Raw genomic sequence first — 27,285 nt, forward strand, 5'->3', positions numbered from 1 at the left:
CTGCTCTGTTCCTTTTCTATTATACATCTAGCATTATCTGGCATGGTGGTTGCTGCATAAAGACTTGACCAGTTCCTGAGTCCTCATCATCATATTATTATTCAATGCACTTGCTAGAATTCAATTTTCTTCAGTGTTGGTGATTCAAAATTTCTTCTATTAACTCCTACTAACATTCTCATGACATTAAAGTGATGCCCCTAAGCAAATATGAATTTAATATTCAGTAAAAGAAGTTAATCTAAATTTGAAATACAAGATTTTATGAACTGCTGGTTCCAGAACACCTAACATTAATTCCTTTGATGAGATTATTCCTTTTCTTTCCTTGAGGTTTCGTAGGTATACAGGGATGAGTTTCTTTAGTCTTTGTCAAAATACATTAATTGGAGTCATAGTTGCATCATGTTTTATCAAGCCAAATATACATTTATTTAATGATTATCCATACAGAATTTGCTGTCACGTTGTTCCATTAATATTTGCAGTATTTTGTGTTGTAGCCAGATGAATAACCTGCATACAATTTATAACCAATTTTTAATATTTTTTTCTTCAAGAGTAACCAAATGGTAGTAATACCATTGCAGTAGTAGAAGTTTCTTTGCAAAACTTGGAAAAATATTCCCTGGTTCTACATTCTTGAATTTTGGATGAGGGTCCAGCAAGTGGTCCATTCAAAATGAAACTTTGAATACGATTTATGCTTTCATAAAGTATTGGTTTCTTCATAACTTGGAGTTGGCATAGCAAACTGGAAATACAAGAGCACTGGAATCTGATCGATGACAGGTACAAATAATGTCTGATTTACTCACTTGCCAAGAAAGTGTGCTCTGTAAAAATTGTTTTAGTGACTGTAGTGCTTTTGTAATATCACAGAGAGTATAATTTGAAAACGAACACAAGTTAGTCTGGAAAATGGTGCAAGCAGCAGTGCTTTCAGTACTGGCTGTGGCTGATCAGTATAATTTGACTCCAATGTAAATGGACTATTTCAGAAAATGTTTTGTCCTCATCCACAGCACTTATGTCAGAAATGCTACTTTTCTAATAGCACCTAATCAGAGCGTCTAGCTATTTATCAAGAAATGAAATGACACCACCAACCTCTATGATAATTTTTATGTTTGCAGCAGTTTCATTACTTTCTCTCAACAAAGGATGTTCCACAGGGAACATCTCCTAAAAAAGTAGAACACAACAAGAGTTTTTGTGTCTAAATAAATTATTTGAAAGCTTGCTTTTGAAGGATCCCTAGCAATGCTCATATATTCCAAAAGTTTTTCTTTCAAGCACGTGGTTTCTTCTTGCAGTATTCCAGTACAGCCAATACTACCTTCAGCACAATGCATCTAGCAAACCAAAAGGCATGGCACTACAGTGAGGTACACAGGATAGGATGTCTTTTGAGTAGTTCTTCAGTCAGATATATGGGGAAAATGAACAAAAAAAGGAATTACTTTGGCACTCTAACATTTTGCAGAAAATCATGTTAAGATTAGGAACTGTATTTGATCATTACAAAACATAATAATGCAAAACAAAGATAAACAGTGACAAAGAGTGAGAGAAGAAAAACAAAATAAGGTTGGATGTGTCCAGCTGTGGATTGGGCTCTTATCAGTTGTTCCAGCCATGTTTTCCAGAAGTAAGCATTGTGTGCCATGTAAAAAAAATAACAAAGCCTTAATTGAGCTTATCTGCTGACTGATGGATACTCTTGAAGGCCACGTAGTACCTGAACACAGTAAAAGTGAGTCAGCACAGTGATGTGCACAGTGCAGCAATAAAAATAGTTTGTTAAATGATCTTGTTATGTCAGCCCTTTAAGTTGTAAGAAACAATTCATATCATGAGATTTATAGGCGACTGCTGACAAATACTTGTATCTGATACCAGATCTCGAAGAAACTAGAAAACAAGAAAATAAGTAAGAAAAATGTACTCTACTCTTCGTAATGGCTGGGTATTCAGCAACCATGTAAGATAAGTCTTATCAGTTATATTATTAAATATACCTGGTCAATCATTTTCCTACACTTTTGCATTTTAAGACAAAAAAACAAAAAAACAAAAAAAAAAAACAACCCTATATTTCTTCATAGGTTTCAGAACAACTAATGAGCATTTTGGAAGCAATTAGACAACATTTCAAAATACAGCAACTTGAATCAGTTATCTTGAATTATTCTTGACAAGAAGCTTGACATTTTTCTGCAGAAAATAATGTTTGCAAGTGAAACGTTGCTTCTGCTCTCTTTTTCATTTGTTAGATCAGCTGTTCTAAGACTGTGGATTAAAGGGAATATGAACAAGAACCATCATTTTCCTATAAGTAAATATGGCATTTACTGTATTCCTTTGTCAAAATCGCTACACTAAATTTTAGCACGGTAATACAAGGTTGAGGACCCTGACTTATCTACTTACTGAGATTCATCTCAGTCGATGCAAGTAGTTAGGTATAAATCTTAAGTTACAGCCTGGGCTTTCACCTTTCTCTTTTGCTTTTAAAATTTTCTGTTTAATGTGTAGTTCTTCTGAGAAAGGTGAAAGACTTTTTGCATTCTGCCTTGGAGACATCTCTGCTGGGGCTTCAGAAATAATCAGTAGAAAGTTTCTTAATTCCATGACAGACACAATCGCAGCATACATTTCTTAAACAAAAAACCTTGCTCTGCAGAAGACAACAGTGTGAAATGCCAGTGACAGCAGGTTGAAAAATGGCTTTTCTTTAAAGGTCCTCTTTAGAAGAAAGATGGATTTTGAAGGGGGGTTCGAAAGTGCCAGAAAAGCAACAATCACCTGGAATTTAAGGCATCTTTTTGTTTAACCTAGAAACATAAGTATTTAGAGGAAAATCAGGACTAAATCCCTCAAGTGACTGTGAGGATATGCTCTGTGAGATGGCTTTGCTGCCACTGGTCAGTAAACCCAGATGTCTAGATATTCAGGAAGTAAAACTGACAGTAATCTCCCTCCCATCACAAAAGTCAGATACAGTACTTTTTTTCCACATATTAGTGAGTGAAATGGTTGATATAGAGGAACATAACTATTTATTACTTTAATAGGAAGTTTGACTTTCTGCTAAATATAATTTGAATTATTCCTAGAAAGAGCTTTCTTTAAATAATGCCTCATTGACTCCACCTAGATGGATGTCCCGCCAGTGTGGGGAGGGCAGTGCTTCCTTCCAACTCACTGAGGAATCACTTGGAAAGTATGAAGGATGATGAGACTGCTGCTCTTTGGAAAGTGGCAGTTGTTGAAAAACAGTTAAGAATTGTTTTGTGTAAAATCCTGCTGATTTGCAGAAGAATTTATCGAGGTAATACCTGTCTTTGTTCATGAATAAGAAGCAGCAAAAATGCCAAAGTTTTGAAACCCTAAAAACTGCTGAGCAAGTTAAGTTCTTTTCTGACAAATTTTGTCAGTCTGTAATTCAGTGAGTTATGAAAGTAAAAGATAAATGTAAATAGCAATAATGTGGTTTAAAATTAAATAGGGTATTTATCTTTTCTTGCTGTTAAATGGATCAGAAACACACGTCTGCAAGCAGACAAACACACTGAATACAATTTCTTGGAATCATCTTTCTTAAAATGAATAGCATCAATAGTAGCAAACTTCACATACGTGAAATATATTAGAAATCACCGAGCCATTGTAATTTAAGGTAACACGCTGTAATTGGGAAATGTTATCGATAGGAAAACAAAGATGGCCTTTGGGATGAAACTGAAAGATGAGGTGTCAGAGCACGAGCTCCATCCTGGCATATACTACGGTTTCTCCTCAAGGGTGGTAATTTGAAGTAATGAGCAGTCCTTGTTGAATGACCTTGTACATCTGCTGCATTGCCTGTTCAATCTGTAACTCTCTTTCTATCAATTGCACTTCCAGTACAATTAAATATGCCATCATAAAGCTCTAAAAATGAACAAAACACACTCTGCATATGTTCATAGCAATTTAGCCTGGGATTGGGAAGGTGGCAGAAGTCCATGTTAAATCTACTGCTCATGCCAAGGTGCAATTTGTTGATTGAAAGGTGCTAGCTGATAGAGCTGGAAGATGATGGCAGGATTTGCTTAGCATGCCACAGAAGCACAGACGCAACAATTTAGGACGGGAATGTGTGCTTGAGCCAACTTGCTGCTAAAGAGGCCACCTGGTTGGTGGCGTGAAGAACAAACTGCCCCTCCCCACTTCCCCATCCTCAGCAATTTAAAATCCTTTACAGCGTAGCATGAATAAAAAATAACTGTTTTGTCAGAATAATGATATCAAAAAAAGAGTATTTTGGACAGATTTTCAGATGGGTTCTAATAAATCCAGAGCCTTTTGGTTATGCACATTTATAATGTGGCACACATGAGAAAAAAAAAAAAAAAAAAACCAAAAAAAAAAAAACAAAGCTTAAATCCTCTCAAAGCAAAAGTGGACAATACCCTCCTTCTTGAGGATCTATGAGGAATGGTGTTTCACGCCGCAGAATTACCTGGAGAAAGTTTGCTGGTGCTGCTACGCATAAATGCAGAAAGACACTTTGTTGGCTGAGGTGCTGTTTGTTCTTCCTGGAGGCACTTCCCAGCTTACTGTCAGCTCGCATCATATTACCAACAGTGATTTGTCCACAGTAGAGGACCAAGAATCCATGTCCTCTTGATCCTGTCTCACACTCCCTGTCCTTGCTACAGCCATGCTTTGAAAACTGTAAAATTCACCTACCTGCATTCTTGCAAGGTCTGGGTTTTGATAGCAAAGGAGAATAGGTAATACATCCACACAATGGAGCAATTAACAGCTTAGTTTAGAAAGCTGTACTCCTATTTAAAATGGTAAGCAAAATAAAAGGAGAAAAACAGATCATAATTGGTGCAGCATTTACCGAGAAATTTGGAGTTTTAGACCATTAGCTTTAGATAAGGAAAACGTACTGATTTTGGAACTGTCACTGAGCAGATGTGAAAGACATGGATGTTGGTGATTACGAAGTTATTCTTCATATTTTTTAAGTATTTAGTTTAGGGTCAGTCTCAGCATTTTGTAGAGGCAAATAAAAGAGCAGTGTGAATTGCCTCCACTGAAGTATTTATTACAATTCATCTTCAATTTGGTTGTGGTTTTCTGCCCAAAATCTGTCTTAGAAAGTATTTAAATGCATAGTAGCTGACTATGGTTGCATTAGGGACGAATTCTGCATAGTATCAATGTAGCAGTTTTATTTTGTATCATATTATTTTGGATATGGTAAACAAATGTAACTGAGTAAAATATTTCTGCTAATTGCAATGTACTGTGAAGAACTGATTAACTGTGTTTAAAGGTCCTTTAAATAACTGCCCTTTTTTCTACATTTTAATGTGCTTTTATGTCTTTGAAATTACTATTTTGCAGGAATTTATTTTTTTTTACTTTCATATTTAGTCAAAGCATAAAACTAATTTCTAAGTATTTATATTATTTTCTTAATTTTGAGATAAAAACATGAATATTTCAGGTACTCTAGGAGGATGTATTTGACATCATCATCTTTCAGAAAAAAAAATGGCTGTGGAAACTAAATTTCCCACATTAGTAACAGCATTCTTGGAATCTCCGTAGAATTTAATAAGATGCTCTAGAAATTTAAAGATTAAATTATTATTATTATTTTTTCTGTGGGTAGCTTCAGTGAAAACTTACCCTTAGAGTGTAGTCACTGTAAACATACAGAGTCTCCTGTCATTGTTCTAAATTAGTGCCAGTGACCTGGACTGCAACAAAGCTGGGCAGCTGTAACTCCATCTGGATGCTGTGAGAACTTAATACACTTGGAAATCCAGGATGCGGGGTCACAGAATCACAGAATTATCAAGGTTGGAAATGACCTAGAAGATCATCTAGTCCAACCATTACCAATACTTCCCAGCTAAATCATATTCATCAACACAACATCCAAACATTTCTTGAACACTCCCACGGTCGGTGACTCCACCACCTCCCTGGGCAGTGCATTCCAGTGCCTGACTACCCTTTCTGAAAAGTAATACTTCCTAATGCAAATGCATAAATTTTAAAATTGTTATTAATTTACATTAAATCTGTTGCAATAGATTGTTCCTTCAGTTATAAGGCTCTACGCCTGCTTTGTAAACTTCTGAACCCAAACCAATCTATCTGAAAGGCAGCTTCACTCTAATTTGCAGAAAGTCCAATGTCATGACGATTCTTGTTAGAGTAATGATTCAGAAACAGAGTTAATCCAAAATAATCCCAACAATTACCAGTACTGTTTATACATTATTTAGGATATAAATTATCTCAGATCATTTCAAGCAATTTTTATAATCTCATGTAGTCCAAAAGTTGGGATATCTTGCTAGGAGTGAAAGGGAAATGCAATTTATGCCCTCTCTCAGGAATCTGTTCATTTCTTTTCCTTATCTCTTGGATACAAACCTTTGAGAAAGGGATTCTGTCCTCCTTGCCATGCTTTTCAAGCTAAATCATAAATAATGAAACATAATTGAGGAGTTCAATGTACTCATATTGGCTGCTAGCATTATCTCCACTATTTATCTTGACTTTACTTTATATCAGTGTTTCCAAATGCATTAGATCTGAAACTCAGGCCCTGTAACAGTTTAATCTTTATGATCACATTGACAAAGAGTTCAAATGCACAATACCAGTTTTTCCTACTGTCATCTCTTAAAAGCTTTCTTTCAGCCCGTCATAAACAGCATCACATTAGATTTATTCTGTCTCAGGGATAAGATTCTTAGTCATCGTCTGATTTTGAAAATTCCTCTCTCTCATTGTATTTCTCATCTGTAATGCGTGTGATGAAGCTAACACATGGAGTTCTGAAATTAATTTGAATTCAGCAGGCTTGCAGTAATCAGCTATCCCTGCTCATTGAGGCATGTGAGTTCTGTAGGATCTTGGGAAATCATTTTGATCAGAAGGGGTTTTTTGCTTTCTTTTGTGTGTGTGTGTGTGTGTGTTTCTTTGCTTCTTTGTTTTTTAATTCTTTTGAAACCGTATTCTGCTCGTGTCTTATAAATACTGAGGAAAAAAAACCTTGCGTGCTCTAGGATGAACCCACATGTCCACTAACATTGAAATCTTTTGTCTTTAAGAAGTATATCTTACAGGAGCAAAACAGAAAAAAGCTGTGTATTTACTTCTGTGAATCGGCCAAGATGGTTAAAGATTTTACATTATAACTATAGTTACTGTTAATTGATTTCTATCCAATATCAGTTTCCCTTGGAAAGCTTTTGCTTTCCATTTGAGAATCAAAAGTTGGAAAATTAAAGTTTTGCTATCCTAAATGTTGCAATTTTTTCATATCTATCTCCATGTTATTTTGTCTCCATGAGTTAGTGTCTCACATTATAATTGCCTAATGTCCAGAATTAGCTGTTTCCTTTGAAAATAGAGGAGGAGATTATTAGTGCATGTGAGAGCTAGGAAATCTGACATTTAGAATGGAACAGAATCATAAGTCATGTGAATTAACACTTGTATGAAAGACCAGAGGCATTCCGAAACTAAACGTTTAAAGTTATGGGCTAAGTTATATGACTGTTTTGTGTAATGTTTTTAACCAAAAATTGCAATGGATAATTGCAATTGAAACAAAAGAAAACAAACTTAGTTTATTACTGAAATTTTCACTGGATGGGAAAATACTAATTTCTTGAGGGACTTTATAAGATAGAAAGTAACTGAGATGTATTCTGGTTATATACAGGAGAGGAATCGCATCCTTGAAGAACAGAAATGTTCTCTCTAAAGAGCTGTAGTTTTAAAAACCTGTTTTTCACTTCGTGTTCTTTTTTTCTGGTATCATCATGGTTGCTTCACACCTCTTAAATAATGCGTACAGACAAGTGCACACTGGACTTCACCTTGAGACCTTGCATGTTCTCTGTCTAAACAAGTAAATTGGTAAAACCTGACCGAAGCTGCCTGGTATATCTCTGTATTCATACAGTTATTTTTGAAATAGGAAAAGAGAAGTCAGTTTAAATTTGCAAAAAATGCCTCTCTTCCTTTTCCATTGCAGGACAGTAGTGTAATCTTGTTTTGAAAGTACTAATAGTTTTTTGTTTTTTTTGTTTGCATGATAACAATCATCTCTCCATTATAAAAACAGTTTGCAAATTAGTTATGTGTGGATGTGAAGACAGAACATGTAGTGTGTTGTAAAGTCACCAAGAAGCTGTCCTTATGCATCATTCTGTAAACATGCCAGGCAGACTAAAAGCAATCAGTACAAAACCTTGCTTTCTAGACAATTTAGGCAAAAAGTCAGTTCCTATGTAGGTGACCCATTGGATGAGTGTGCGTAAAGCCTAAAAATGGCCATCACTGCCTGTGACACACCAACCAGCATCGTGGCTGACAGCCTGGCATGCCACCTCTGTCTCTAAGCCTGCAGATGCTTACCTACCTGCAGCAAAAAATGATCATGGGCGGCTTTCCATGCAGGAGGAGGACAGAGCTTAAGCTCATGTCTCTTATTCAGTTGCAAGATGCTTCCAACACTTTGCTGCCAGAACACAGATAGGGCAGTTTCATTCTCTACACATTTTCTGTTTGACTAGTAGTAAAAATGTGCTTATTATGCTTTGACCTGTGGAAGGAGAATAAATTGTCCTTATTTTATGTAGTGCAGGATATAAGCAGTGAACATTCTAGGGTTTATGATTCCCATCCAGACTAAATGTGCTGTGCAAACTTTATTAAGTAATAAATCTTTTCACATGAGTTTTTAAACTCGGTCGCATCTTTATTCAATGAAATGCTTCCTGTTTGACAGTGATGATACCTACAACAATGCTGAGTTCCTTATCCAAATAAGTCATGTCGAGTCTATCCTTTAAATAATATAATATCTCAGCCACTGGGAGAATTATTAAAGATAATAATAAAAATCAATTCAGCAGTATATCAATTTCAGCATGTACTTTGGATCTGTGTAATTATATATGTAATTATATTCCACATCTCACTGTGGAGGCTCCATGCATGGTTTACAATAAACTAGCTCACTCATTATGCCAGCATACTCCACACTAAATGAATCTAATGCATCTGAGATATGCCAGTAGTCCCACAGATCATGCCTTATACTGTACTACATACTACTCTACATATTTTACAGTATGAAAGATGCAAGCAGTTTCTCCATGCATATGCAGTAGATGCAGTAAAAACGTTAGACCTGTCACCACCACCACTCTGGACACACATTATTGAAAAAAAACAAAAGCAGAATAAGATTCTCCATCAAGCTATCAAGTAGAAAAACAAGCTATGCAGTAACCCTCTCATCCACATTCATTCATTTTCCATTCCTGTTGATTATACACAAGAACGTCTGTCCCAGATCACACTGTTGATCCATCTGGCCTCATATTCTGTCTCTGAGAAAAGCAACAAAACTGCAAGATTAGAGACGTGTAAGGCAAAGAAAAAGTTTGCAAGAGCCACTCCCTGACTATTCACGAAGTCTCTGAAAAGTTGTACCTTTAGGACTTCCTTGCCCAGTAGCAACTTAATACTTTATTATTAAATACATGTTAAAAAGGAACATGTAACAGTTATTGTTTAGGAATTCTGCAGCTTAATTTCATACTTTATTGAAAATCACTTCCTTTCAACTTCATTTGATGTTGTTTTATGTGCTGAAAGAAGCAGTGTTCAATCACTCCTTACATTCTCCATGTCATTCATGATTTAACCTTCTGTTGTTGTTTCCTCCTTTTTAAATTCACAAGACCTATTTTTTTTTTTTTTTCTGGAGTCATATGTGTGTAATTTTCTCCACATCTTTGATGTGATAACTATTGTAGCTATTTTCTGAACCCTGTCCTGGTCTGTTGTATCATTTTTGAGATGAGGTAACAAAAATTACACAGTAACACAATTACATTCAACATAGGTTTAAAGACTTTCACTACGGAAGTATAAAGTTCTGTTTTCTTCTCTTTTCTTTTCTTTGTAATCCCTAGCATTCCATTAAATCTTTTCATCACAGGTGAGCACAGAGCTGGCATTTTCCAACATCTGTTTCTTGCAACTTGAAAATCTTGCTCCTGGGTAGGAATGGTCAGTTCAGAGCTTATTTTACTTATGGAATTAGGGTTTCTTTTCCCTTGTGCATTAGTGTTTCAGATTTCATATGCCATTTCACCATCCAGTAAGTCATTCTCATGATGTATTTTAGTAGTTTTTCACATTCTTTCTTAATACTCTGATTAGTTTAGAAGACTTTCATGATTTATGAACATCTTGAACCACAAAGAGTAAGCCAAACATACTGCTCTAGGCTGGCAAACTTTTCCCACTCTAAACAAAAAAGGCCATTTATTCTTACCCATTGTTTTCTATCATAATCTATCCATACAAAGACCTATCTTCTTTTGAGAGCCTCTGGATCATGAGAGCCCTGGAGTGTGTCCAGAGAAGTTCTACTAAGCTGGTGAAAGGTCTGGAGTGCAGGTCTATAGAGGAGCAGCTGAGGGAACTGGGATTGTTCATTCTGGAGAAGAGGAGGCTCAGGGGAGACCTTATTGCTCTCTACAGCTGCCTGAAAAGAGGTAGTGATTAGGTGGGGGTTGACGTTTGACCTCTTCTCCTGGGTAACAGTGAGGATAAGAGGGAATGTCCTCAAGTTGAGCCAGGGGAAGTCCAGGTTGGATATTAGAAAGAATTCCTCCCCAGAAAGAGTGGTGAGGCATTGGATGCCCAGGGAGGTGGAATTACAATACCTTGAGGTGTTAAGAAAAGGGTCAGTGTAGTACTTAGGGACATAGTCTAGTGGGCAGTATCAATAGTAGGTGGACAGTTGAACTAGATGATCTTAGAGGTCTTTTCCAACCTTAATGACTTTATGATTATATGAGTAAATACATCGCCCTAAACTACATGCTTATTGACTCTTTTAGATGACTCCAGTAGTTTATGAACCATGCCTTACCTTTGTAAAAAACATTATTTATTCATGCTTGGTAGATCCCAGGTGTCTGGGAACAGTAACCCAAACACGAATCAACTCAATAGCAGCGCTTACGTATCTGCAGGGAGAAAAGATGAGAACATCAGAGCCAAAGCAAGGAATGATGATTAGAACTTGGGTCAAAGGTACTCCAAGCAGGGATATCCCCAATTCTGGGTCACCCCCAGGGCTGGGCAGTTATAGCAGTTAGGGTTAACTACAACTAAAGCCCTGCTTGTTTGCTAGACTGCCTATCAGCAGAGGCAGGATTGTGTGAATCTGTGAGACTGGAGCCCTGGGGGTGCACCCTGCTGTCCTGCAGGTCTGGAAGTCAGCTGGGGGATTAGGGAGACAGAAACAGTCCCACTGTGCTCAGCATGACAAAACAAGTGTTGAGAGCTTGCTGACAGCACACATATAAGTCCTCTTTAAGCATTTGAATTGATTGTGTGGAATATGAATGTTTCAGACACTGAGAACAGTGCTTCTGTGGCACTTGAACTGGAATTATGAAAGCTGAATGTTTCAATTATATATTTATCAAAACAAATATGTTTACAAATGGTTATCATGAATACTACATACAAATCATTCTTAAGAATATAAAAGTTAAATTATTTCATCAAGCTGTGTAAGCTTTGAACTGTATCAGCTGTTGTCTTCCTTGTCATAAGATTCTCTACTTTAAATTACTTGAGGTTGCCAATGAATGTGTCATATTCGTTATTCTATTGCAGTTTTGTATTCAGGATTGCCTGCTTACAAAAATGTCAGGTAATCGTGACTATTGTTATCTTGGAATCTGTAGTACCAGATACCAGTGAGCACACTTTTCTACCAGTTTTAAACGGAAGTAAACAGGGATATATGTAACAGAATATTCTCCAATAGCTGATGGCAAGATTTGATACAAAAGATCACATTATGAAATGTTTAATGCATCTTTTTTAAAGATTTTACATGTAGATGTCAAACTGACCACCATGGGACTACTGTGATTTTTATCTTAAAAAAAGTAAAGCTGTAAGGTGGTTTTGTGAAGGTGGATTAAATATGAAAAGTTTATACTGACTGAAGACAGATAATTTGGTATTTTAGAAGTCATTCCATATTTGCATATTTTTATGAGCAAAATTCATTAGCTTTTATGCCAGTGCGTTTCTTTGAGTGTGGATATGCTTTTGAAGAAGACATAGCTTAAAGATAAAATGCATGCATGAATATAGAGTTAGATAGTACCTTTTAAATATACAGTTACACACATCACGGATAAATTCCTTTCAGTGTCCTGTTGTGCTTATTGAGCTGGAGAGAGGAATTAGGACCATAGAATCGTAGAATGGCCTATGTTGGAAGGGACCTCAACGATGATGAATCTCCAACCCCTGTGCCACAGGCAGGGACACCAACCTCCATACCATAATACTAGACCAGGCTGCCCAGGGTCCCATTCAGCCTGGCCTTGAACACCTCCAGGGACAGGGCTTTCACAACCTCTCTGGGCAGCCTGTTCCAGCACCTCACCACTCTCATACTAAAGAACTTCCCCCTGACATCCAATCTAAATCTTCCCTCCTTCAACTTAATATCATTTCCCCTTGTACTGCTGTTATCCATCCTTTTGAAGAGTTGACTCCCTTCCTATTTATAGGCTCCCTTTAGGTGCTGATAGGCTGCAGCGAGGTCGCGGCCTTCTCTCTTCCAGGCTGAACAAGCCCAGCTCCCTCAGCCTGTCTTTGTAGGGGAGGTACTCCAGCCCTCTGATCATCTTTGTGGCCCTCCTCTGGAACCTCTCAACAGCTCTGTCTTCCTTGCTAATCTTACTTGTATCTTTGCTCACCATGCAGCATATAAGATGCTTCTAGTGCATTACTAAAGACAGAGAGTATGTTTGAGAAAGCACACAGCAATAAGCAAATCCTAGATGGGAGAAGAGTAACATTTGCCTCCCTTATTCTGATCTCTGCAGGAAAAACCAGGAGGCACCCTGTGTTTCAGCTCTGTCTTCCAAGTCCAGACACAGAGAAGAGATGCAAGGGCATGGACAACACACACTGAAATCATAATACTTTTAAGATGGATCATTTTATAATCTTCACAAGGAATTTAGCTACTAACTTTCTTCAGTAGGCTTCTGCAGATTATTTGTTTGAATACTTGAGAAGTTAATGGTGCAGGATTTTTTGTTGTTGGAGGAAATAAAAATTGTCTGTGTCTAGACAAGCTGCAATGAAAGACAAAATAGCTGATGGAGGTGTGTTTGTGAGCCTCAATTGCTCAGTGGGGCACAAAAGAACATTTGGGGTGCTCATTAATTTTTGACATCTACATTGAGTGCTCTTCTTCTCCATCTGGAGGCCTTATTTCTCAGCAGTGTTTATACCTCCTTAAAGTGCTCTTAACTTTAGGAGTCCTTTTTGATGCCAGAAGTAACTTAATGTTACTGAAATTATTTTAAGTGATCTGAATCCCCTGGTGTAAGCATGATGAGAACTGACTAACAAGAGAAGACTGATAATGAAACACCAGCAAACTCAAAGTTGTGAGTAGAGGAGTTCATTCTTAGGGCAACCAAATCCTCTCTTGTTGGTTTAGCTATCCAACAGATTTTCTTCCCCAGCTCTTCATGCATTCATTCAAAGTGGAAAGACATTTCAAGGGAAGATCAGCTTGCATTACATGAGCAGTTACAAACCCAATAACAGCCTGTCTGGCCACCCATGGTGTGAGATGCTAAATCAACACTACTAATAGACTCTGATCGCGATCATTAGTGAAGCATAGAAAATTCTGATTTAACACACAGATAGCATGATGTCTTGGCAAATTAATACTACTGATGTAAGTTCCTGAAAATGATAACAAGTATATCTTGGGGTAAGCAGCTGCAATAGGTAAATGGTCCATTTGTTATTAATTCATTTCCATAGGTGTATTGTAACAGAAGGTTTCTGTGCTAGCAGAATATTATTAGAAAGATGTAATGAAGTTACACTGTATAATTTATCTGTTATTTTTAAACTTTTTTTCAAGAACACATTTTACTAACAACTATTTTTCAAACAGTAAACAAAGAACTAGTGCAAAGACAGGGCAGGAGATGCTGAGAGTGGTGACATTATGTGTGGGGGAGGGGCTGGACTGTACAGAGCTAGCAGTTGGTGTTGGTAGGATTAAGACCCTCTAGGTAAGTACGAACGGAGATGCAAATAAAGCAGTGTAATGCTGGGAGTCTGCTTTAAATTGAATGTAAGCCAGCAGCATGCTCTGGCAGCCCAAAGGGCCAACCATACCCTGGGGTGCATCAGGCCCAGCACTGCCACTGGGTCAGGGGGGAGGGGTTGTCCTCCTCTGCTCTGCGTTGTGCAGTGTTACCTCCTGCACTGGGTGTGGATTTGAGTGCTGCAACATAAGAAGGATATAAAACACGATGCAGGAAACAATTTATAGGATAGAATTATGCAACAAACATTCCTTACTGAGATAGGCAGAAGTTTCTCTAATCAGTTAATCTGGCCCTTTATTTTGTCTCTGACAGTAGGCAGGGAGGTACACTGATGGAAAGAAAATCAGACAATACTTCCCTTCGTGTACTTTTCTAGCTTCTGTCAGTGTTTGGTAGCATGTTACATAATAAGATATGTTTTCTCTATTTCCTGTCTGAATGTCTCTCAACTTCCTAACTTCTGAGAGGACATACATAGGTTTTTATGGTACCCTCTAAAAAATACCAGTGTAAACTGTCTGTGTGTCAGCAGGTGAGCTAGACATTGTCTCTTGGGCAAGAAGTAGAGAAAGTAAGGACTGTAATGCTCGGCTTCCCTCCACAGATCCTCCTACTTTCCCTTTCTATAGAAGACAGCTCCATAGAGCTGTTTTGGCAAAAAGATGGGAGATGAATAGTAGACTTGGAAAAAATCTATAAGAACACAGTTCAGCACAAAATAGAACACCAAGGCTGATGAACACAGGGAGGAAAAAAAAATATAATAGAACTACCAAAAGAGCAAAATGGAAGAACCGTGCTGATTCATAGATTCTTGTTAAGAGAGCAGTGATCAGATAATTAATTTCTTGAAAATAAAGGTCAGGCTCATGAAAATTAGTGATGCACTGATCTGAAAGTATGCGTACCTAGGTTTCCTTGTCACTTAGATCTGTCAGTAGGTGATTGTCTATCAGTATGTGAGCATGGATATAAGCAGTAAGTATAAAGATCCTGGCAAACTAGCAGACAATAGGTGAAGAAGCTTCTCTTTTGAAAAGCTATTGTATAGTTTCCCAGGATTCCATAGAACTTTCGCTGAAAGATTTTTTACTGTCCATTGTGTAATCTCATTTCTAGGCTTCTTTGTTTTGATGGTGTTTTAGTGAACTCTTAAGCTCACAGTGGATCTATAGCTCTACCCAACTGAAAAAGCATTTTGTTTAGGATATTGACATATCTAAAATAACTATTGCATCACTCTAGAGATCAGCTTTAAATAACAGCCATGGCTGATTTTGTCCAAAGCTTCAGTGCTACTTGTAGTGATGCATATATCAGACAGCTGAAACTGTGGGGATAGCTTTCCTCTACTGGCAGCTACCTTGAAGTTCAACCTTTACAAAGGCAGTTCTAGTGTGCAGTCTGTGCTCTCCTCAGATGGTGTCTGAGAATGAGAGCTATGAGAAACTGCCCTCAATCTGAAATGCCTGTATCGCTCTAGCTACAGAGGGACACATGACAACTTGCCAGAGTAAAAGCACAGCTTTTATATTACTTACATCAAGTAAAATGAATTGCACCCTACTTGACTGTAAACTGACCATTGGACAGCATCAAGTACAAACGAGTAACATTCCAGCCTTCTGGATGTGCTTCTCATTGACAGTCATCTGAGTCTGTATGCCAGAGCTTAAAAGGACGTGCTTTTCGGGTTTACATGCTAAACATTGAAGAGATACGTGACTCTTTAAATAAAACTGCATTTAAAGGCAGAGTTAAAAATAGCCCTTATCATTGCGTAATGATTTTCTGTAAAGAGCAGTTAACAACATACCTTTGGAATCTTTTTAACATTTACATATATAATGTAACTTTTTTTGTAACATCAGTGGGAGAATTCATTTATGAGGGCATATTTATTTTACAACAATGATACTTAAATGCTGTATTGAAATCAACATTTGTGAAAAAAATTGATTGAAGATGTACATTCTAAGTATCAGATGTCTGCATGCACTTACATATATTACATGAGAATATTAAAGTACAGGAGCTATGTCATTCTCTGCACATACCAACAAACAGCTTTTACAGGAGGTTCAGATAAGATGTTCAAATAAAATATTCATGATTTTCTTGCTAAAAGAAAAACCTCTTTCTGACCTATAAAGTACTGTTAGACAGAAAATGACCCACAATCTCATATAGACTCATATTTTGATATAAACAAGAGCAGGAAAGATTTTCTCAAATGTATATTTTAGACTGATCTTCTACATCCCAGGATGACTAGCAATTAATGGAGAGAAAAGATGGCAGATTTCCTAGTGCTTTTTAACCTGCTTATTTCATTTTCTGCTTATTTCATTTTCAAACTTCTGTGATCAATTTAGCAGCAGGAAGTTCTGTGTAGCAATTTGGTTCCAGTTGACCCTGGAGGGGTTGTTGCTGAATGAGACTTACTTAAACTTCTGTTGCCATAATGACACCTTGCTGCAAGAAGTGACACCTTCTTAACCTCAAGTTTTATTTCCAATACATTTATACCAATTCCCAGGTTATTTAGGAGGCTGAAAACAAGGTTCTTCAGAGAAATGTGTCACCACAGGTTGTCACCATATCACAGGGTACCTAGCAGAGCTGGCATGATGCTTATAACTCACGTAACACATTAGCCACAACACATCTTTTTTCATGCTGATTAACATCGTTATAGTTGCAACGTGATTCTGCTGATAAACCAATTTCTCTCACCTCCTTCTCTTCTAGGACAGGGTTTCTAGAAAGGAAATGCTTTAAGTCACCCTGGTGTTGTTTCTGGGAGGGATCCTACATGTCGGGCATGATTCCTCAGAAGCAAGCACACCAATTTGAAATGGTATACAACATTTAATGGCACTGTCTGGGTCAGGAGAAGTTGAGCACTCACTCAACACTCATGGGACTGGATGTTCCTTTTCTGGCTGAGGTACCTGTAGAAGCCTTTCTTCTTTTTGGCATTCTTAGCCAAGTTCAGTTCAAGCTGGGCCTTGGCTTTCCTGACCCCCACCCTACTTGTCCCTGTTTCCACTGCTTGTGCATTTTCTTCTTGTTCTTCAGTTTGACCAGCAGGTCCCAGTTCAGCCACACTGGTCTCTTGCCTTCCTTTCCTGACTTGCTACATCTGGAGATGGAGAGCTCTTGCACCCTGAAGAAAGCTTCCTTAAAGATCTGCCAGCTCTGCTGCACACCCTTGCCCATGAGGACAGTTTCCCAGGGTGCTTTGTTGACTAACTCTTGAGGAGCTGAAAGTTATCTTTCTTAAAGTTTAGCTTCCTAATTTTACTCTCCAGCTGTCACTCTGGAGTGACAAGCCAGTTCATCCGTAACCAGCCACAAAGCCAGGTATTTAAAGATAAGATCCTTTGGTTTGTTTCTATGTCCTTACCCAATACAGGAGGCAGAGAAGATGATCTGTGCATTCAGTTCCTTTAGCTGTCATCCCAAGGACCCAATAGCCCTTGACCCACACATAGATTCTTCATCTCCTCCTGCATGGAAAAGCAGTAGGGGCTTGTGGTCTGTTGGCCATACCAGGCTAGGTAGTTTCCCAGTGACATCCCTCACCTGAGCCCCAGGAAGACAGCAGACTTCTCTAAGAAGGTCTGCTCAGCATATTGGATGTTCAGTTCCCTGTAGGGAGGAATCACCTACAACCAATACCCATCTCTTCTTCCTCAGGGAAGTAGCCTTGGTATCATATCTAGGCTGAATGGGCTGTTAGCACCTTCAGATGGGCCTTCGTCCACTCCTGGGTGACCCCGCTCCCAAAGGACAGGTTAGATACACACAGGGCATTTGGCTGCTGTCCTCCCCCAGCTCCACCCTCCCCGCATCAGCACTGTCACACATCAGGGCTGCTCCTACAGTTCCCACTGGTTATTTTTCCCCACAGTACGTTGCAGAAGATTTACCTTTCTGTGAAGGCTCCCTGGGTGTAAGCTACTGCTATGCAGTTGATCTATGTGAGATCTTTGCTAAAACAGCCAAAATAGTGCTTTCCATGCATATGACACGTGGCCCTTTTCAGTTTTACAGACTTGTTTGGTTTGTCTGTAATTCCTGAAAGTTTTCACCAAGCTGTTCTGAAATGAATTTATTCCACTTGCTTCAGAAATACGGAGCATAAATAAAACAGCTCCTTAAAACATACATTTATGGAAAAGGTTTGTGTGATTATTGTAACTGTTGTGATTTACAAAAACACATTATTAAGGTACTTCAAATTGTTCACGGTATTGGTTATCATGCAGTGTACCTCACTATACTTACAACTTTGAGGTAGAGAAACAAAACGCTCACGCAGACTGGCAGGCGAAAAGACTATATTTTATAGAATTTATTTTGAATATCTTTTAATATAATCCATTTTGAAGAAACAGGGACTGAATAAATCCTGTTAGAAGTAAAGATCTAGCAATGCTTCTGTCTCAGGCTTGTGAAATAATGAACAGCAGCGCATTCTGCAAGCGAAAGAAAATCAGTAGTGTTGCAAAATTACATGGGTGAATAATAATTGTCTTCATACATAAGTCCAACAATAGATGGGAAAGAAATTAAGCAGCAAGGAAAAAAGAATTGCATTTTAGAATGTTGTAGATAAAATATGCTGTTGGAGCTGCATTTAGCCTGGAGGAGATTTTGAGGTTGCATCTATCGTGACCTTTAGCACAGAACACTGTAGCAGAATCTGTTTTTTACTAATGGGATTAAGTTCACTTGATTTCTATCCACCATTTCTGAGCAAGGAAAGAAAATCTGCAAGGGGAAAGAATTTAAAATGGAGGGAAAGATTGTAATTATTGCTTGCTGGAGGCATATTCTTCAATAAATGGAGTGCTTCAAAGGAAGTGTACTAGTATGCTGTCTTTTGAATACAAGCCTTTAGGGAGCTAGTGAAAGTGTATAAAGTAAAAACATTATTTTACACCCAGAGTTGTTAATTTTCTAGCTCTAATGCATTGTCAGGAGAAGTACATATTCAACTTTGAACTCCAAGGTTAGAACCAGTAATAATAAGCCTTCTGACCATTATGACTGTAAATTAGCACTGAAATGATTAGGAAGATAAGAGACTCTATTATGTGAAGAATCAAGTATCTTATCTAGTCCCTATACTAACTGGAAGCAGCCTTACATGATAAGAAAAATAATTCGTACTGAACTAAGCATACACCCAAAGATGTTTCAGCTATGTACAGACACATCTCTGTTAGAAGTTTAATTTTTTACCAGAAGTTTATGTTCATATTTCTTTTCTGTGTGAACTTATGTTTATTTTATATATTCTTAGGTTTATATACAACCCCTCATGTACACATTTCTAATCATGGAAGTGCTTACGTACCGGAAATATTGGGAGGTAATAACACTTACATTTCAGGTTATGATAGCTCAGTCACAAATATTAAAGAAAATCTCCAGAGCATGGCCAGAAAAGAATACAAATGTAAAATCTCCTGAATTCCCATCACATTCAGTACACGTGAAATAGTGTTTCTTCCCTTGTCCTACAAAGACAGAAGGATTGTATGGGAAATTGGTAATCACAGCCTGAACCTCTGATTAACCATCTGAGGCAAGTGTTGGGTCAGCTGTGGGAGCACAGGTGAGAGTAATTCCGCTGTGCTCCTGGAAGGGGTGGAGCTTGACTCCACCTCCTCTAGACCTCATTTAAGGGCTGACCACCACTAAGGCAGCATCTCTTGGAGATTGCTCCTTGGTGGAGATTGCCTCAGTGTTTCCCAGCATTTTGAAGGCTTCTCTGTGGGTAAGTTTTTCCTGTACCTTTGGATATTTATCACCACCTTTCTTATACCATTACCATCTTTAATTTATTCTCACCATACAGGATTAGCAAGTAAACATAAAAGAAAGAAAAAAATGTATCTTTGCTGGGGATCTAATAAACATAGGAACAAAGGCTGCTGGAGATGATAGGCAGCACAACTGTATCTTTGTCTGTTGACCAAGAATACTTTTCACACATGGTATTACTAATGAAGGCTGAAGAGTTTTGACCTCTTAGCTTCTCTGGTAAATCCTTCCTTCTTAAGTAGCTCAAATGCCAATAATACTGAAGACATTATCATTGATCAGGAAATGTTATTTCATCACTTCCAGTTCTGTTACTGGAGTAAAATGTCACCTCTAAGAAAACATCTTGTTATTGCTTATTACCTACCTTACAGACTTTCTAGAATTAGAAGTAAAATCAATATTTTTTTTTTCCTACAGTACACTGAAATAACAGGTTCTCTGAAGTCTGGAAAAGTGCTTTTAAGTGTGGATCATGAATAAAAACTCAGACTTCATTTATTGCTGTGTATTATTTAAAATAATGCTTGGTGTCAAATAGTATAGAAATTCTAATGCAATTACAGAATCTAGGCTGGGAGAATGCTGTATGAAAAAAACCTTGGTACATCAGTATAAACAGTTCTAAACACTGTATACATGTGGTTTTATTAAAAAAATGACACCTTTATAAACTATAGCTGTATTTATAATGAGAAACACAAATCTAGACCACATTTTGCTTTAAAATCTAGTATCAGTAGTTTACAAAAGAACTTTCTAGTATTATAGTTAAGCAAAAGCAGGAATCACTGGAAAGTTAATGTACTTATTCCATACTCTGTTTCATTAATTTACTAAAATTTCTGTAAAATGTTATTAGATAATTAGGTAACCATAGCTCTCATTTTTGCACACATAGTTTCCTACCTAGATTAATTCATACAACTGACATGTGACATAAGCTTGTAAATGTGTCTTTCTTTTTAAAAACAGTAAATCTATCTTATTTTGTATTCTGACGAAAAAAGACATGAAACTGAAGTCAGCTTGTATTACTCCCCATTATATTGCTATTTCTTTTGCTTGCAACAGTCCTTTTCTTAATGAAACAAAAAGGGACGCAGGGTCTTTGCAAGGTGTTGAAGCATGTTTCGTCTTCTAACTGTACCATAGGAAATAAAACGCTCTTGATTAATGAGTTCAGCGAGAAGCAATCTGCTGAGTGGTCCTTAGTGTTTTCCCTCTATTTAATTTGGAGAGTGGCTGAGGTAGGAGAGAAAGAGGAAGGGAGCAGGCTGGATTCTCTCCTTTGTTGGAAAAGCCTTACTCCAAAAATATTAATAAAGCCCCATATTTGGGTGAGGATGGTCTTTCCTATGTCTTGAAGCTGGCAGAGCTCTTGAGAAAAACAGCATGTAACTATTGCAGTTCAGATTCATACTGGTGATGGTATAGAAATGTGCATCTAAATTAAACCATATCATCCCCACTGGCAGTATTTTATACATGGAGGTCCACAGCCTTCTAATGAGGGTGGTGTCCAAATGACTGCTGGCACTTCATAGACTTTGGCCAAAACAGAAGGGAAAGAAGGAAAGGGGACAACAATCGTGTAGCTTATCTTGTTTGGCACTTGGTAGTTTTTTTTAACAAGAAACTTCATGGATTTCTAGCAGGGCCTGTTCTGCTTTGAAATACAATACTAGAGGGATAGAGTGGACCAGAAACAGGCATCAAGTGTTTGTCATCAGCTGCTGCTATGTTTGAAGATTCTTCATACTCAGCGGGCAACATATCCATGTTGTTTAGTCTGGAAAACTTGGGAGAAATGTTGGAGATTCTTTGTTGGCTTTTAACAATATGAAACAAGAAACTGGAAAATTACAAAATAAGCTATGGGGGAAAAGCTTCAGAAGTCCTATAAATCACCTGTTTTGAAATCGGAGACTACAGATAATGGAAGTCAGTCTCAGAGGAAGAGAAAGTTTGTATAAGTTTGACACTGGATTTTAACAATCGTTTAAAATATGCATTTTCTGCGTTCTATATAGTGTATGAGGAAAGACATTCAGTTAAAAAAAGAAACCAATGACATTTAGAATAAAATCTCACTCTGAATTGAGGAATGAGCATTCATTATTCAATTCAAATTTGAAAAGACAAAGAAAGTTATCAGACTAAATTAACAGGAGCTGACAGCACTGTAGATAACTCATTGTAATTCAAGAATTTTATAACAGTGTAGAAGAAAACATAGAGAGCAGATGGTGCAAAGAATCCTCAGTACAAAACTGAGATCAACACTGAGATCAGGAGCCAGAAACCATCCCTCATCCTAGTACCAGTGTCAAGAAGATGCTGCCATTAAAGTGATTAAAAGTCATGCTGGGTTTCAAGCTTTGTTTTTTTCCCCTTAAATGGTTTCAGTGGATAACCAAATTAGAGCTCTCCTGCAGTTACTGGATTTGGAGAAACTGAAAGAACTTCCCATTGAGTCATCATAGGAACGTTTTAGCAGTCTTAATATACAAGCAAATAGGATTCACCCGTCTTACAAATTTCCAATTAAAGGGAGCTCTAAGGATGAATGGATAACATCTTTAGGGTCTAAATAATTTCTGTTCTACTGATCAAATCTTATAGGAAGCTGATTTTTTTCCAGTGAAAGCATTGTTTTTAAAATGACAGTAACTGCAAAAATAGAAACTTGGCTAGCTGCAACTTTTTATTACTTAGTCTTATTTAGTCTCTTTGTACAGTAAGTTTCTGACTAGTAGCCATTTCTTTAAGTAATTATTTCATCTTTTCAACAGGTAAATTCTATTTACAAATAGTATCCTTCTGAATGATAAGAAATGGTTAATGTTTACTCTTTAGGCTTTTGTTTTTGTTTTACTGTATTATGTGTGGTGCATAGGTTTTGTTGTTGTTGCTGCTTTTATAAAAACATCATGAATACACAATATCCAGAGCCTTACACACACACACACACACCTTCACATTTTGATTTATAGGATTCAGTGCTGGTTCTGTGGTACATGTATGATGTGAACATGGGACCTTCAGTTTCAAGTGCAGGTCAAGCACAGCTGTTTTACAAGTGGGCTGAAGTAATTATCTTCCATTATTTTGCTCTGGAGTTGTTGCCCAGGGAGAAAGCATTGGCTGCTTCCTCAAATGGAAAAATTACTGCAGTGAACTCAGACAGAATATACACTGAAATTGTTGTAGAAATTTGGAAATCGGAACCTGAAGAGGAATGCACCACATGTGGTTCATATGGAAAGTTTACCAATGCTAGGTCATAATTTGAAGAAGTATAATACCAGTAATCTATATTTTAAAAAGCCTAGAAGGATCGGAGTGTTTTCTACAGTCATGCTCAATCATTTTGCAAGGATTTGGCTATTAGATTAATGAGCGCACACTGCAGAGAGGTGAAGCCACATTCTTCTAGTGAAAATGCCTCAGCATTTTCATACTGTTCGTACCTCAGGTATGAACAGGCGCACACAGGGTGGATCAGACTAATCTGCAGAGCTCCCTTAGCCCCCACCTGTAAATCACAGAATCAGCAAGGTTGGAAAAGACCTACAAGATCATCCAGTCCAACCATCCATGTATCACTAATAGTTCTCACTAAACTGCATCCCTCAGCCCAATGTCCAAACATTCCTTGAATGCCTCCAGGGCCGGTGACACAATCACCTCCCTGGGCAGCCCATTGCACTGCCTGACCACTCTTTCAGAGAATTAGTATTTCCTAATGTCCAGCCTGAACCTCCCATGACACAGCCATTCCCTCTCATCCTGTCACCAGTTACACAAGAGAAGAGGCTGACCTCCAGCTCACTACAACCACCTTTCAGGTAGTTATAGAGAGCAATAAGGATTCCCCTGAGCCTTCTCTTTTCCGGACTGAACAATCCTAGCTTCTCCAGCCGCTCCTCATAAGGTCTGTGCTCCAGACCCCTCACCTGCTTCATGCCAGTGAATAACTCAAAACTACAAGTAGTAAACAAATACATATGAGAGAAGCTGTCTTCATAGGCCTGTGATTAGTGTTTCACAAATACAAATCCATTTTTGCGGCCTTGTGTTTTACTTTCAGTAACTCTGTCTTTGTTCCCTACTTGGAGTAGCTGATTTTACCCTATAGTAATATTACTAGAACACAGCTTCACCCTCAACTTTCAAGAATAAAAAATTCATTTTAATTGAGGGAGTACTTATACATACCCAGGGGTAACATTTTGGCCCAAATGTGTTTTGTTTGTTTATTTTGCTATGCTCAGTTATGTGATGCTTAAGTTAAGTTTGAGGTCTTCCTGAAAAGTAGACTAATCCTTTATTCAGCAAGACAGGATTCTTTTTTTCTCTTTTCCTTGCATCAGACCTATGGTTAAAATGGTGTAAGTATGGATGAGGGAATGTTTCCCATGTGAGCTCTGTTCTGTCCACTTCATATGACTTCTGGTAGTTTTTTCTTCCTCTGGTTATTTTCTGTTGGGCTGTTAGCTTTTTATCCCATCACAGGGACTGGTCTGTTGTACCACAGAATAGTTATCCACAGGGAGGACTGTAGGTGGTTAGAGGTTTATTTTCTGTCTTGCTGACACAGAGAAACTGAGATTGTTATATGTGTGTCTGTGTATGCAGAACTTCCCTTCTTTCAAAGGAAAGACAAGCTGTTGTTTTCTTTAGTGTTTGTTTCTAGAGTTTATTTACTGATTTCATTTCTTAAACTTTCTGAAATGTTTACAGGGAAGTAAACAAAGGTGAGGAATTTTGTGACTAGAAGCATATTCCTATTTATTTTTACTAGGGAGACTCTTTTATTCAAAAGATAGAAACAGAAGTCATAAAACTATGTTATTTTGAGAGGCAGCTCTATAGAAACTTAGAGGTTAAGTATGATTCATAATAGAAGGGAATAGGGAAGAGTGTGTAATAAAGTGGTATATGTTATTGTATTGACAAGTAGGGAAAGGTGTAAAGGAAGGAACCTTTTTTTTTTTTTTTTTTTAATATATGAGGCAGTCTCAGGAAGCTTTTCCTCTTTTCTTCCAGACTGTTGAAAGATGTGACTGGTTTTGTTGTTACATTTAGGAAAGATTTGTGTCAATACTTTTAAAGCAGCTTTAGCATCTGGAGAGTATTAGACTTACTTACTTGACCAGCATAATAAAATAAGCATATCAGGTTTCTTGTAATTGAATTTTGGCCCATTTGACATTGTTGCATAGAATGTCCTTCTATGTCCTTCTTTTCCAAAAGGGCAGTAAATCCAACTCCCCAAATCAGTTAAACCCACAGTGAGATCTTGGATTCATCCGCCCATGTTTAGCCCCTTTCGAAAGCCACTGGAAGCAGTTCCTGCTCACCACACAGGTGCAGCCCTGTGGCATCAGTTTCTGCAGGTAAATTGGGGCACCTCTGTTTTTATGGCTTGCCCTAACCCTGCCACTGCCCTCCCCTAACAAACCAGCTGTTGAATACATACAACCACTGCCCTGTTGGACTGGAATTCTCTTGCTTCTGCCAGCCCAGGTGGCAGAAATGGAGTATGTTATGCTGTTTTAGGTTGTGTAACATTGTTTTACCCCAAGCAGCAGGCCAAATGTTTGTTCTACTCTGGCTAAACTATGATGCTTATCATAGGGTAACCTGAGTTTAGAATTTACTGTCTCTGAAACACAGCAGTGCTCTGGATATCATGTCCTCAGAGTGAGCAGCACATCCTGTTCATGCACAGACAGTAGCGGAGACTGACTTGGGCACTTTTTTCTGGGTGAGAATTTTTGTATATAGCCATTTCTCAGAAGCTGGTCTGCACTTTAATAAAGGAGTTACTGGTGTGCACTTGAAACATTAATTCCAGGTTATGTGGTTTCCTGAGAATTGCCATCTGGCATGCTTTTCTGCCTGGAGGTCACTCAAAGTTACCTCAGGTTGGTATCCTAAGACAGTAAGTTAAAAGGATAAACAGTGTACTTTGTCTTTAACCCGTAGTTATCCTTTTCCCTTTCAGCACCCTCCTTGATAGGTATGGTAAGGAAGGACTGGGCTTCCCAAAACAGCATTGCCCTCTCCTGGCAAGAGCCGGACTTTCCCCATGGAGCCATTCTGGACTACGAGATCAAGTACTATGAGAAAGTAGGTCTCACAGCATCACCCAAACTCAGATCCTAAAGACTAATATGTTTCATACTTTTTTATATTTAAAAAATAGTTAAAACTTTTCACTTGATGCCACATACGATGCTTTTTAAGTAGACGTTTTGTATTAAGTTTTTGTTGCTGTACTTCTGACTTGTTAATGACTGTCTTGTTTCATGTCAGAACCAAGTAGAACAAGCAGGTAGTGGATACACTCATAGCAGCAACAATTATGAACATAACAGATCAGAGACTCAAACATATTTTGGTATTTGAACTTTATGTTGGAATGACACTGAAACAATATGGTGGAAGTGAATGTGAAAATTTGATTTAATGATGGATTGCATCAGCCTTGTTTAGGGGGGTTACAAGAGATAGAAACTGCAATGCATTTTATCAGATTTCTGGTGTTTTGACAAAGTTGTGTGGTTTCACATCAAACTGGATAGTCACATGCATTACAAGAAAAGATACAGCATGTCTTAGGAAAGCACAATCTGAAGCCTGCTTCTCCCAAAGCAGAAAACACATTTCATCATTTCCACTTGGCTACAGGACCTTGCACAAGCATAAAATGTAATGTTAATCAGTGACTTTATTCCTAGAGATATAGGAAGGAAAATCTTAGTGTCTGTGTCTTAAGCAGTAACTTAAGCAGTAACAAGCACTGCCGTTCTTGCTGATTCTCTGTTCACATCTGAAAGTCACAATGGAGCTAATGGATAAGTGAGAAGATCGCAATGAGCAGTAACGTAAGCCAAGACATGAACAACAGATTTAATGATTTTAGGCTCCGTAAATATCAGAATTTCCTTCCTTGGCTGCCCTTCTCTATTGAGATTATGCAGCTTTAATGGTACAGGAAAAAAAAAAAAAAGAGTAAACTTGAAAAAAATTCAACACTTTAAATAGTATAGCTAGAGAGAGGAAACAGAGCAATTGCATAGAATATTTGGTAGCCAAAGCAAGATAAACTTATTTTCATGCACTAGTGGAGCTCTTTCAAGTTTTGATCCATTACCATAGTAAACCACACTGTGACTTGCACTGACCACTTTTTATCAATATTACAGTA

The 27,285-nt window shown here is 37.8% G+C and overlaps 1 protein-coding gene across 8 annotated transcripts in view; it reads left to right on the forward strand.

Annotated features, from left to right (window-relative positions):
* Nucleotides 1–27,285, forward strand: part of LOC107321707 (ephrin type-A receptor 6) — a 438,332-nt gene that overhangs the window by 277,569 nt on the left and 133,478 nt on the right. For all 8 annotated transcript variants that reach the window (XM_032448196.1, XM_015878904.2, XM_032448175.1 and 5 more), the window contains exon 6: nucleotides 26,080–26,204. In XM_032448196.1, coding sequence (XP_032304087.1) covers nucleotides 26,080–26,204 — 125 coding nt within the window. The remainder of the gene's footprint in view (nucleotides 1–26,079; nucleotides 26,205–27,285) is intronic.

This window comes from Coturnix japonica, chromosome 1, assembly GCF_001577835.2.
Source record: "Coturnix japonica isolate 7356 chromosome 1, Coturnix japonica 2.1, whole genome shotgun sequence".
NCBI lineage: Eukaryota > Metazoa > Chordata > Aves > Galliformes > Phasianidae > Coturnix > Coturnix japonica.